General features: G+C 45.8%; 1 protein-coding gene across 1 annotated transcript in view; it reads left to right on the plus strand.

Moving 5' to 3' along the window:
• Nucleotides 1-13,263, plus strand: part of RSPH10B (radial spoke head 10 homolog B) — a 38,496-nt gene extending 25,233 nt beyond the window's left edge. Inside the window, exons 14-19 of the mRNA XM_065892307.1 lie at nt 4,054-4,161; nt 5,130-5,273; nt 6,668-6,793; nt 8,185-8,278; nt 11,361-11,559; nt 13,039-13,263. Of these exons, the coding sequence (XP_065748379.1) occupies nt 4,054-4,161; nt 5,130-5,273; nt 6,668-6,793; nt 8,185-8,278; nt 11,361-11,559; nt 13,039-13,213 (846 nt within the window). The 3' untranslated portion in view covers nt 13,214-13,263. The remainder of the gene's footprint in view (nt 1-4,053; nt 4,162-5,129; nt 5,274-6,667; nt 6,794-8,184; nt 8,279-11,360; nt 11,560-13,038) is intronic.
• The last annotated feature ends 176 nt before the right edge of the window (nt 13,264-13,439 follow it).

Here is a 13,439-nt window from a genome sequence, read left to right on the forward strand (position 1 = left end):
CAAGAGGAAAAGGAAAGTATATTGTACCGACCCATATTTTTGCTTACAATATTTGTTCTTCCTTCCTGAAGTTCCTGGATTCCTTATCCTTTCCTTTCTCTTTAGAGAATTTTCTCCAGCCATCCTTTTCAGGTAGGTCTGCTAGCAACCAGTTCTTAGTTTGCCTTCATCTGAGAATGTCTGAATTCCCCTTCAGTCCTGAAGGATGTTTCCTCTGGCAAGAGGATTCTGAGTTGAAAGTCCTCTTTCAGCACTTGGAAAATGCTGTGCCACTTCCTTCTGGCTCCTGTGCTTTCTGATGAGAAATCTGCCATCATGTGAACTTTTTCCATGATAGGAAGGTGTCGTTTCACTATCACTTTCAAGACTTTTGTCTTTGTCTTTAGTTTTCAGAAGTTTGACTTGTGTCTTGATGTGAATTTCTTTGGGTTTATCTTATGTGGGATTCAACTCAAATTCTTAGATCTGTAGGTTTGTGTTTCTATCAAGTTTAAGAAGTTTTCAGCCCTTATTTATTCATGTACTTTTTCAACCCACCTTTCTTTCTCCTTTCCTTCTGTGACTCTGATAACATGAATGTTAGATCTTTTATTATAGGCCCATGGGTCCCTGAGTCTGTTTTTTTTTTCCAGTCTATTTTCTCTCTGTTGTTCAGGTTGGATAATTTCTATTATTCCATTTTCAGGTTCACTGATTCTTTCTCCTATCCCTTTCTTTATGCTTTTGAGCCCATCTGTTGAGCTTTTAATTTAATTATTATAGTTTTTGGTTCTAAAACTTCCATTTAGTGCTTCATTTCTTCCATTCATTTGCTGAGACTTTCTTTTTTCCCCCATTTGTTTCAAGCCTGTTTGTAATGGCTCATTTAAGCATTTTATTTAAAATCTTTGTCACTTAACTCTGTGTCCTCTGTCATCTTGGTGTTGGCATATGTTGATTCTTTGTTCCTTCAGTTTGATATCTTCCTGGCTATTGGCACCATGAGTCAGTGATTTCCCACTGAAACCTGAACATTTGAGTATGTTATGTTATGAGACTCTGATTTAAAACCTTCTGTTTTTGCTGGTTTCTGATGAAGTCCAATTATCTATTTTTTTCTTTTCTCACTTGTGCCTTTGGTGTTAAGTCTACGAATCCACTGTCACACACCACTGTAAAGCAATTATACTCCAATAAAGATGTAAAAAAAAAAAGAATCCATTGTCAATCCAAGATCATGAAGACTAACCTCTATGTTGTCTTCTGAGTTTTCTCTCTCACTTTTAGGTCATTTTGAATTAGTTTTTCTACAGTATATGGTCTGAGGTAGGGGGTCCCACAGTTCTTGTGTGTGTGGATCCCCAGCTGTCCCAGCACCATTTGTTGAGTAGACTGTTTTTCCCTCTATTGACTGGTCTTGGCATTCTAGTCAAAAACCAGTTGGCCATAGATGTGTGGCTTACTTCTGGATTCTCAGTTGTATCTCATTTATCTGTATGTTTATCCTCTTACCAGTTGGCTATAGATGTGTGGCTTTACTTCTGGGTTCTCAGTTGTATCTCATTTATCTGTATGTTTATCCTCCTACCAGTGCCACACTGTCTTGATTACTGTTGCTTCTCAGTCATTTTGATATAATTTCTTTTCCTCGTGAAATATTTTACAATCTACTTTTATCCTTGTTCAGAAATTTCACAGTGATGCAGCTTTGGTATTTGTCTTTTTTTTTTTTTTTTTTTTTTTTTGCAGTACGCAGGCCTCTCACTGTTGTGGCCTCTCCCGTTGCGGAGCACAGGCTCCGGACGCGCAGGCTCAGCGGCCATGGCTCACGGGCCCAGCCGCTCCGCGGCACGTGGGATCTTCCGGGACCGGGGCACGAACCCGCGTCCCCTGCATCGGCAGGCGGACTCTCAACCACTGCGCCACCAGGGAAGCCCCTGGTGTTTGTCTTTTTACGTTTATTTCGTGAGCTTTATTTAACACTGGAAGCCTGTGCCCCTCAGTCCTGCAAAATGCTCTGGAATTACTTGTTCAGATTTCCTGCCTTCCATTTTCTCCATCCTTTTTGAGGAACATGGGTGTCAAACCTCCTGGACCAATTTAATTTTTTTTTTTTTTTTTTTTTTTTTTTTGCGGTACGCGGGCCTCTCACTGCTGTGGCCTCTCCCGTTGCGGAGCACAGGCTCCGGACGCGCAGGCTCCGGACACACAGGCTCAGCGGCCATGGCTCACAGGCCCAGCCGCTCTGCGGCATGTGGGATCTTCCCGGACCGGGGCATGAACCCGTGTCCCCTGCATCGGCAGGCAGACTCTCAACCACTGCGCCACCAGGGAAGCCCCCCAATTTAATTTTATTTTAGTCTTTTCTCTCTGACCATCCATATCTTTGTTATTTTTTGTTCTCCTTTAGGAGAGATTTCCTGCATTATCTTTCCCCTTCTACTTGAGTTTCTGCTATTAAGTTTCTAATCCTTTGACCCTTTTTTAAGCATTTTGCTTGTTTTTAAAACATGGATGCAATCTCTCTTATTCCACTGAAGAAATGAATTGGGGGTGGGGGAGCTAAATGGAATTTTTTTTTTCTCGGCTTTTTACATTGCCTCTGTTCCTTCCAAGTCCAGATCTCCCTCCCCCACCTCTGTTGGTTTTGTTCTCTGGCTTTTATATTAAGGCTTTCCCCATAGCATGTGTGGTGAAACTTGGCTGTCCACTCATAGATAGGACTGTGACACTCTAAGGCTGACTGGGGGCTTCCCTGGTGGCACAGTGGTTAAGAATCCACCTGCCAATGCAGGGGACACGGGTTCGAACCCTGGTCCGGGAAGATCCCACATGCCGCGGAGCAAACTAAGCCTGTGTGCCACAACTACTGAGCCTGCGCTCTAGAGCCCGTGAGCCACAACTACCGAGCCCATGTGCCACAACTACTGAAGCCCGCGTGCCTAGAGCCTGTGCTCCGCAACAAGAGAAGCCACCACAATGAGAGGCCCACGCACTGCAACAAGGAGTAGCCCCTGCTCGCTGCAGCCAGAGAAAAGCCCAAGCATAGCAACAAAGACCCAACGCAGCCAAAAATAAAAAAATAAATAAAATAAAATAAATAAAGGCTGATTGGAAGTTCATGTGGATGAGCGGCACTTGTCAAAGATTAGGTTTCACTGTGGAGTAACCAAGCCAGGAAACTGCCCCACCTCTCCCCTTTCTCCTCCCCAGCCCACAGTTTTGTCTTTTGTCTTTTTGGCTGTGGCGCGTGGCATGTGGGATCTTAGTTCCCTGACCAGGGAGCGAACCCAAACCCCTTGTATTGGAAGTGTGGAGTCTTAACCACTGGACTGCCAGGGAAGACCCTCCACCAGCCTGTGGTTGACAGAGCTTTTCTCTTGGATGTTCGATTTTCCAGGGGAGGATTTCTCCTAACTCCTGCCTGGGGGATATGAACCTGGTTTTCATAGTTCTTAGAACAGAGTGGAGGGAAGGGTCAGTGTGAAGGGAGGGCCCTACCAATGTGCACTTTCCCCTAATTCTTGTTTTCAGCAGGACTGTGACTTTAGGGGAGCCAAATGCACTGTGGTTCAGTATCTCCAGCGAGTCAACCTTCTGTTTTCAGTCTAGATGTGGAAAGGGTCTTCACCTAGACTTTCTGGGAGTCTTCCTGTGTTCAGCCTTACCTGTAGCATGGCTTTCAGAGCTGACTCCTTCCTGAGTTCCAACTGGACTCGACTTGCCTCTTGCCTCCCTGAGCTCTCAGCTCCTTGTTCTGCTAAGCCCATTAGTCCAGCGCTTTCCCACCAGTAGAGCTGTGTTGATATCTCACATCTGGGTCATCCACTCTCCCGTTCTCTGTCCTATGTTTATGCCTCTAAAAAAATCTTTACTGTTGTCTTAGAGGGATTAGGGAAGTAGAGAGGTAAATACCAATGTTAATCCAGAATGCTTTTCAAAATTACCAGTTTTTAAGATACTTATTTCTAGACCATCTCCTTAAAGTGCTGTATTGGTATAAACTAACTTTAAAAATATATAGCTGTTTGTAATTATCAGCCATTATGATTTGATTGGTTGTTTCTTTTATAGAGATTTAAAATGATAAATAAAGAATTAACAGCGAGCAAATTTGTGGAGGTCATAGCAGAAGATAATCCTTTCATGCATGATGGAATTGACAGCAACTTTAAACTTGAGGTTTGTAAACAGGTGTCACGAACGGTACAGATCCAACTCAGGCTGTTTGCTCTACCTGGGACACCAAGATTGGATTGGCACCAAAGGTGCCAGCACGGCCACCTCTCTGGGTCCACGTCTGACACTGTGTCACACCTGCCGCTTAGCTGTTCCCTGAATACGCCCATCACACCCCTACCTCAGGACATTTGTACTTGCTAACCTCCGCCCCTGCCAACTGTTTTTGGCTTATATAACACATACCTTGCCTGAAGGCTGACAGTCAGAAATCAAGGTGTTGCTGGAATTGGATCCTTCTGAGGGCTGTGGGGAAGGATCTGCTCCAGGCCTCTCTCCTTGGCTTGTAGAGGTTGTCTGCTCCCCATGTCTCTTCACATTGTCTCCTATGTTTCTGTCTGTGGGTCCAAATTTCCCTCTTCTTGTAAGGACAGCCGCCACAATGAACTAGGGCCCACCCTAACAGCCTCACTTTAGCTCGATTATCTGTAAATCTGAGCATACTGGGGGACAGGACTCCAACTCCTTTTTGGGAGGCACAGTTCAAACCGTAACAGTCTTCCCTTTGCAACGCCCCTCCCCATTCATATCCTCCTTATGTACAAACTATGTTCACCCTATCCCAGCATCTCCAGAGGGCTTAGCCATTCAGCACCAACTCTTAACAGGTGCCACTTCTCTAGTTGTCCAAGAAAAAAAGAAATACTTCTGAAAGTGACTGTCCTCAATTAGCTAATATAAAATAAAATGTTTCCGGCAAATAGAAAAATGACTTACAAGCTAAGGAGCGAATGTACATCCTCACAGATCTTTTAAATGCTGTAGTTTTTATTGCAAACTGCTGTGTGCCCATGACGCCTGAGTGTTGAACAAGGTGGTACTTTCTGGAGAACAAACACCCAGAAGAACTGCTGGTCCACCTCGAGGTGTGTCAGGATGAATAAGACCCCTGATATTTTCTTCTATTTCAGCTGGTTTTCCTGGAATTCTTTGAAGCTCTGTTAAGCTTCGCACTCATCTCTGTTACTAACCAATCGACTAAATTCTATTTAAATTTTCCAAATGATGACTCGTCTGGAAACAAAGCTGGAATCACTTATACAAAGATAAATCAGGTAACAAATAATATCTTAGAATTTACAGAGTAAGGAATGGGTTTTATTCTGGAATGGTTAAACCATCATCAAGACTATCTTGGGCTTTTGTAACCCTTCAGGAAATAACTTATTTAAGACTTCTTTTCACATTCTGAAAGGAGTGTATTGTTTTTTTTCTACATTAGGGAAAATGTATTTTCTGGTCATGACCTATGATAGTGGAGATACGTAATGAGTGTCAGAGGGCCTACCGACACCCTCAGGGGTGTGGGGCTCCCCTGGCTGGACCACCAGGCCTACGGCATCTGAGGTGGTTTTTATGAAACGTTTCATCCCATGATCTAGCGTTTACAAGAGTGGATCGCTCGTCACAGAGCACAGATGCCAAGGAACAGCTCCCGAGCGTGTGCAGGATGCTGGGCGCGTCCCAGAGGACAGGACCTGCTCATGGGGCTGGACACTGGGCTTCACGCCAAAGCCTTGGGGGAGCAGGGACAGCGTGGGCCGTTGACCGAAAGATCTAGCCACTGGGTCAGATGGAGCGGGGGTTTCAGGGTAGTGGGCTGGAAGGGTTTCTGATCGTTGAGTCCTTCATTCGGAGCCACAAGGGAGAGTGTTGGGGGCCAGCGGAAACCCCAGCTGGGAAACTCGCCAGAGCTGCTCACTCAGAGAGACCTCTCACTGTTGGTCATCTAAGGAGCACCTGACCACGAGTCCCAGGATGTGCCTTGGACCCTCGTGCAGGTTCAACTTCAGTAGCACCCAGCCCACCCGATCAGCAGATACGCCCCCTCCAGGTCATCCGAGAGCCTGGCCACAGGCTGGGGCTGGGTCATGTCTACCTTAAACTCATGCATGCCTGCGTGGATGGCAGCACATGGACTCCAGTAACCACACACGGACACGCTGGCCTCGGGGACAGCCTCAGAAACCATCCGATCAAGTTCACGTCTGGTTTCCAATCTGGCACCGCACATCCATCAAGATAAACAAGTCCTATTATAACGATACAACGGGGAATGAGCCAGCAGTGAAATAACTCATAACACATGCCAACAGCATGGGTGCATTAATTATGCTGGGTGAAAGAAGCCAGACAGAAAAGGATGCATACCGCTGTGATTCCAATGACGTAAAATTCTAGAAATGCCAAGTGATCTGTAGTGACAGAAAACAGGTAAGTAGTTGCCCGAGGATGAGGGAAGAGGGCTTCCTGGGGCACAGGAAACCTGGGGTGATGGATACGTCCACTCTCTGAGGTGACGGTTTCACAGGTGTAGACACATCGAAACTCACCGTCATAGTGCGCCTTATGTGCAGGTCATTGTAAATCAATTATACCACGTTAAAATCACGTACACGTGTGTCTCCACGGAAACCAGAAATCCTCTTATGTGTTTGTCGTTGATCAGAACACCCGGAACAGGAGTCCAAGTGCTCTAAGAAGCCAGGCATCTGAGGTGCAGGACAGCAGCACTAAGTCGTCGTCAAGCAAGTTAGGAGTCTTGCTTGACACGAGCAAGATAAGGCAATCAGAGGTTTGTATTCACAGCTACCCATGAAAACAGTGCCGCGGCCATGGTATCTACTGCTGCACCTGCTATGTGGTGAGGGCTCTTCCGGTGCCAGGGTTCTGGCGGGAACAGAAAGCCCGTCCTCTCGTGGGCATCACATTCCGGGGGAGAGAGGGACGTGGTGACACGTGAAGAACAGGAAGAGTGAACACCCTCGGGGTGCTTACCAGGTGCTACGCACTTCCCAGGGGTCCGCTCATTTAATGCCCAGACGACCTGTAGGTGCTTCATCGGCTCCAAGGGGGAACTGAGGCACAGAGAGGTCGAGTAACCTGCCCACTGTCACAGAACTGGTAAGCAGTGGAGCTGGGGGTTTGCACGCAGGCAGTTCGACTCCAGGATTTACACCCGTTACCGCAGTGCTATACTTCTTTACACTTGGGAGGGATCAGTGATGCGGTGGAAAGCGAGGCAGGCGGTGGAGACTGAGAGACAGGGTTGGGTGGGAAGGGAAGGTCTTCGGATGAAGCCACACTTGAGCGCAGCTGCGGGGAGACTGTCCTGTGCGGGGGCCTTGAGGCGGGAGCACCTCTGGGGTGTTGGAAGGGGTGTAGCAGCAGGTGTAGCCACGTCGGCGTGGCCCAGAAGATGCACTGAGTGAGGCAGTGCCCGGCCGGGAGGGGGCCCTGGGCAAGGGGGGTCAGTAGGCTTACGATGGCTTTGCTGTTGACAAACCTGTAAGGAAGCTCTTGGAATTATCCGCATGTATTTTGAAGGCTGTGGAGTTTGAGAGGGAAAGAGAAGGCAAAGATGATTCTAAGGTTTTTTTTGGCCTGAACGACTGGAAGAACAGAGCTGCCATTTATCATGAAGGGGAGGACTGGGGTTTGAGGGGGAGATGAGTTTTGGGGGTGACATTAAAGGGTTGGGTTTGGGCATGTCAGACTTAAGGTGCCTGATGAGACATCCACGTGGTGACAGCAAGTGGCAGCTGGAGACAAAGTCTGGAGTTCAAGGGTGAGATCTACTGGAGATAAAAATGTAGGCGTAAACAGCATGTATTGATATATGGTTACATATATATATATATATATATAGTAATTAAAGCCACTAAGAGATGGATTAATACTTTCCCAACAGGCCCAGGGAGTATTTTCTAGTCCTTGGTTTCCTGGGGGAAGCCTTCCAGCAGATACAATAGCTCTGTTATTCATTTCCTTAACAGGACGAATATACAGGTTAAAAAGTCAAATTTTAGGCAGATTAGAAATAGTCAAATTAGCATAAGGATAATGGCCTCATTAATACTTTTCTAATTATTTATAATGTAGAAAACTAGTTTTAGTCCATAATGATGCAGAAGTTATATTTTGCTTTATGATTTTTCTTTTCTTTTTTTTTTTTTAAAGAAAAAGCCCAAGATCAAGAAGTCTCCAAGTGATGGAAAAACTTCCAAAATGAACTTTAAATCTCCAGGAAAGGAGCGAACCTTTCTTTTATCTCAAAATGGTGAGTATTTTAATAATAGAACTTTGGTATTAGCAAACTGTTGCTTATAAATGATTTAACATTTATAAAAATGTACAACCATCTTTTAAAATATAATTAGGCTGGGACAGCTGCTCCCAACTCTGCCCCCTGGCTTGACAGAGTTCCCTTTCAAGGCATTGATCTAACCCTTTTCTTTCCCCAGTTTTACTGAGATATAATTGACATACAGTGCTGTGTAAATTTAAGGTGTACAACATAATGACTTGACTTACATGTATTGTGACATGATGGCTACAATACGTTTAGTTAACATCTATCATCTCATAAATACACACAAAAACAGTTCTTGTGATGAGAACACTTAGGGTTTATTCTCTTAACAACTTCCACATACATCACTCAGCAGTGTTAGCTACAGCCATTGTGTTGTACGTTACATCCCTGGTACTTATGTACCTTATAACTGGAAGCTTGTACCTTTGACCACCTTCCTCCAGTGTCCCCTATCTCCCTCCTCTGGTAACCACATATCTGATCTCTTTTTATACGTTTGTATTTTTAAAAAATAGATTCTACTTATAAGTGAGATCATACAGTATTTGTATGTCTCTGTCTGACTTACCTCACTTAGCGTAATGCCCTCAAGGTCCATCCATGGTGTTGTAAATGGCAGGCTCTCCTCCTTTTCATGGCTGAGTGCTACTCCACTGTGTACACATACCTCTTCTTTACCCATTCATCTGCTGAGGGGCACCTAGGCCGTCTCCTGTCTTGGCTGTTGTAAATGGTGCCACTGTGAGAGTGATGGTGCAGCTGTCTCTTCGACATATTGTCTTCATTTCCTTTGGATGTATTCCCAGAAGTGGAATTGCTGGATCATAGGGTAGTTCTTTTTTTATTTTTTGAGGAAACCCATACTGTTTTCCATACTGGTTGTACCAATTTACAATCCCACCAAAACTGTACAAAGGTCCTGTTTTCCCACATCCTTGACAGCATCTCTCTTCTTTTTGAAGCAAGCCATTCTAGCAGGTGTGAGTTGGTGTGTTTTTTTTTTTTGGCTTTGTCTCGTGGCTTGTGGGATTTTAGTTCCCTAACCAGGGATTGAACCTGGGCCCTCAGCACTGAGAGCGCAAAGTCCTAACCTCTGGACCTCCAGGGAATTCCCTCTCATTGTTTTTTTGTTTCTAACATCTTTATTGGAGTATAATTGCTTTGCAGTGGTGTGTTAGTTTCTGCTTTCTAACAAAGCTATACATACATCCCCGTATCTCCTCCCTCTTGCATCTCCCTCCCACCCTCCCTATCCCACCCCTCTAGATGGTCACAAAGCACTGAGCTGATCTCCCTGTGCTATGCGGCTGCTTCCCACCAGCTATCTGTTTCATATTTGGTAGTGTATATAAGTCCATCTCACTGTGGTTTTGATTTGCATTTCCCTGATGATCAGTGATGCTGAGCACCTTTTCACGTACCTTGCTTTCCCAAGGTCAGTGCTAAAGCTGGAATTTGTGGTCCTTCCGTTGCCCACAGATTTGGGCCAGCTTTCTGTGTGTGCTCACTAGTCACCTGCCAGAGCTCACCCTCACCACCACAGGTAGCTGGCCACGGGGGGCTGGTGTGTGTGGCTGAGGTGCCTGGAGCCGGGGGGGTGCCTGTGGGCCACCTGGTGCCACTGACTTACTTTCTCCATGGATTTGCCTTTTCTGGACATTTCCTAGAAATGGAGTCATTCTTTTGCGTCTGCTTCTTTCACTTGTAATTACTTTGGGACTCGTTCACGTTGTAGCACATGTTAGTGTTCTGTTCGTGTTGCTGAGCAGTATTCCACTGTGTGGATACGCCACATTTATCTACTCATCAGTTGATGGACGGTTGGGTGGTTTCCATTTTTGGCTATCAGGAGTAATGCTGCTATGAACACTGATGTGCAAGTCTTTATGGGTATGTTTTCATTTCTCTCAGTCCTTGTAAAACCTGGCACTGGCGGGACTTCCCTGGTGGTCCAGTGGGTAAGACTCCGTGCTCCCAATGCAGGGGCCCCGGGTTGGATTCCTGGTCAGGGAACTAGATCCCACATGCGTGCCGCAACTAAGAGTCCGTGCGCTGCAACGAAGACCCAGAGCAGCCAAAATAAATAAACAAACATTAAAAAAAAAAAAATCTGGCACCAGCATCAAGGTTCTCTGCATTAGTCTTCCACTCTTGGGCCCGTCACAGTAGCTCCTGGGATGGAGGGTAGATTGGTCACAGAATGCTATGTTTACAGAGTACCTGTGCCCATACTCCTCTCCCATCACTGCCATCAAACAGCAGATCAGCCCAAGCTGTAGACACAGTCAAAAGACAATTGCTCTCTTGAAAGTTCCCCAGTCTTATTGATATTACAGAACTATCCAAAGCATTGTCTTCCTGGAATCAACTATATGAAACACATTCCAAAGTGTGTATCTGCTGGCCTTAGTAGAAGTGAAGCAACTCCTTACCAAGTCAATAATTTTACCTACCTTCTTATTCAATTCAGAGTTAAAATCCTTCTTAAAAATTTCTTGGAGTTCCCTAGAGGTCCAGTGGTTAGGACTCCTGTGCTTTCACTGCTGAGGGCGCGGATTTGATCCCTGGCGGGGGAACTAAGATCCTGCAAGCTGTGTGGCACGGCCAAACAAACAAAACAAATAAAATAAAATGAAATTTTCTTAGTGAAAACTGCCTTTAAAGACAGTGTATGCAAAAGCCAAGAGTTTTTTTTTTCTTTCTCTGAAACATGGGAATCTTGTAAATTTTCTAAGATTTTAATTTTAGAAAACCAAAATATTTAAGCTATTTAGGAAAAAAATAGCAGGTACCAGGAGACTTGAAGGACGTGTTGACAATCATGGCTGTGGTCAGCTGATGCCAGCCTTGTTCCAGGTGATTCTGTAGCATTTTGCAGTTACCTTAATCCTCACAAGCCCACGAGGAGCACAGTGTCACCCACCTTATGGGGGGATGAGGACACTCAGCCCAGCACAGGAAGTGACAGAACTGGGGAACTGGAACACAGACCCCAGAGTTATTGCAAGACTGTATTAATGCTCATTTTAATCAAACTTTCTTCCAGAGGAAAAAGAAAAATCCAAGGATGAACAAAAGGAAAAATTCAATACATGGATCAGTAACATGTACATCTTTTTTGTGAACACTCTCTTCCAAGCACATAAACACGAAGAAACCCTCAAGGAGAAAGTAAAGGAAAACAGGCTACATAATGAAGCGATGGCCCTTCAGAGGAAGGTGGAGAATGAGGAGCTGGAGGCGAGGTAACTCAGTGAACCTCTCGGCTCCCTCCCGCCCGCCCGCCCGCCCGGCTCTTGGGCATCTTTCTTTCCTGTCCTCTGTAGCCACCAGAAGCTTCAGTACCAAATACTTTCATTGAAAGTCTACCACCTCTGGGCTTCCCTGGTGGTGCAGTGGTTAAGAATCCACCTGCCAATGCAGGGGATACGGGTTCAAGCCCTGGTCTGGGAAGATCCCACATGCCACGGAGCAACTAAGCCCGTGCGCCACAACTACTGAGCCTGCACTCTAGAGCCCACGAGGCACAACTACTGAGCCCGCGAGCCACAACTACTGAGCCTGTGTGCCACAACTACTGAAGCCTGCACGCCTAGAGCCCATGCTCCGCAACAAGAGAAGCCACTGCAATGAGAGGCCTGCACACCACAATGAAGAGTAGCCCCTGCTTGCTGCAATTAGAGAAAGCCCGCATGCAGCAACGAATACCCAATGCAGCCAAAAAAAAAAATGAATAAAATAATCTATAAATATATATTAAAAAAAAAGTCTCCGCCTTCCGAAGGGCGGCACGTCCTCATGTGCAGCTGGGAACCCGTAGCCACCAGTTCTGTCCTGGTTGTCTAAGGCATCCCTAGGCATCCACGAGGAGGCAGCGTGACGTAGATCCAGACTGCCCAGGTTCACATCCCAGCCCCATCACTTATATCACCTGGGTGACCTTGGTGAGGTCTGTCCCTGTGTGCCTGTTTCTGCATCTTTAAGGTGGAGGTGATACCTTGTAGGACTGCTGTGAGGAGTGAGCGAGCTAGTGTTTGTGAAGCATCGAGAACAATGCTTGGTGCGTGGTGAGCACCTAGCAAAGGCCGCACACTTACCTTTCTAGAACCACTGTCCAGGCTTAGTTCCATGCAGACAGGTCAGTCCCAAGTGCAAATGTCTGATCTCTGTAAAGGGCATCTCAAGCCCATTGGTCTGTGGAAGAGAGCATTAGACTTAAGGAAAACGGCTACAACAGTATTTTATTTTTTTACAACAGTATTTTAAAAGGCTACTTACTAGCTAAGTTGCTTCAGAGACAAGTGTGTCACAAGTCACCTTAGATGTGTGAAGACTTTGTCTTAAACTAGCTATTGCACCACTTTTTATTTCAGGCAGTGACGACAGTTTAGTTCTGTTCACAGAAACTGTTGAGATCCAGGTATGGACTACTTTACACCACATACAACATAAAAACCGGTTTTGAAATTTCAAAGACAAAAAAAGATATCGGGCTTCCTTGGTGGCGCAGTGGCTGAGAGTCCGCCTGCTGATGCAGGGGACACGGGTTCGTACCCCGGTCCGGGAAGATCCCACATGCCGCGGAGCGGCTGGGCCCGTGAGCCATGGCCGCTGAGCCTGCGCGTCCGGAGCCTGTGGTCCACAACGGGAGAGGCCACAACAGTGAGAGGCCCGCGTACTGCGAAAAAAAAAAAAGATACTTTCTTGTGTTTGCTTCTTGTTAGGCTGAAAAGCTTGAGAGAGGAAGAGACCAAAAGGCAAGACTATGAGGTCGCCATCACTGTGATCAAGGAACCAGTGGATGCCACATCCTTGAATTTCATGCCAAGCCTCCTGAAAGACGACACAGTGGTGTCCCAGTCCAGCAAATCCATTGCAAATAAGAAAAAGAAAAAGTAGACATCACTGGGTTTGTAAATGAGCCATGAGAACAAGCAGGTGTGAAGGGAATTTAGAACCAAAGCCTGTAACAAATTTCCTACCCAATAAAATTACTTGTGCTTTACTTCTTGTCTAAGTGTTTCTTGAAATACCACTACCTGGGCCCACTGGGTTTTGGGTTTCTAATATGGTTGGATCACTGAAATGCCTGCGTTTTGACAACTGAGCGGAATGAAAATACACA

The sequence above is a fragment of the Phocoena phocoena genome, chromosome 15, assembly GCF_963924675.1.
Source record: "Phocoena phocoena chromosome 15, mPhoPho1.1, whole genome shotgun sequence".
NCBI classification, from domain to species: Eukaryota; Metazoa; Chordata; class Mammalia; order Artiodactyla; family Phocoenidae; genus Phocoena; species Phocoena phocoena.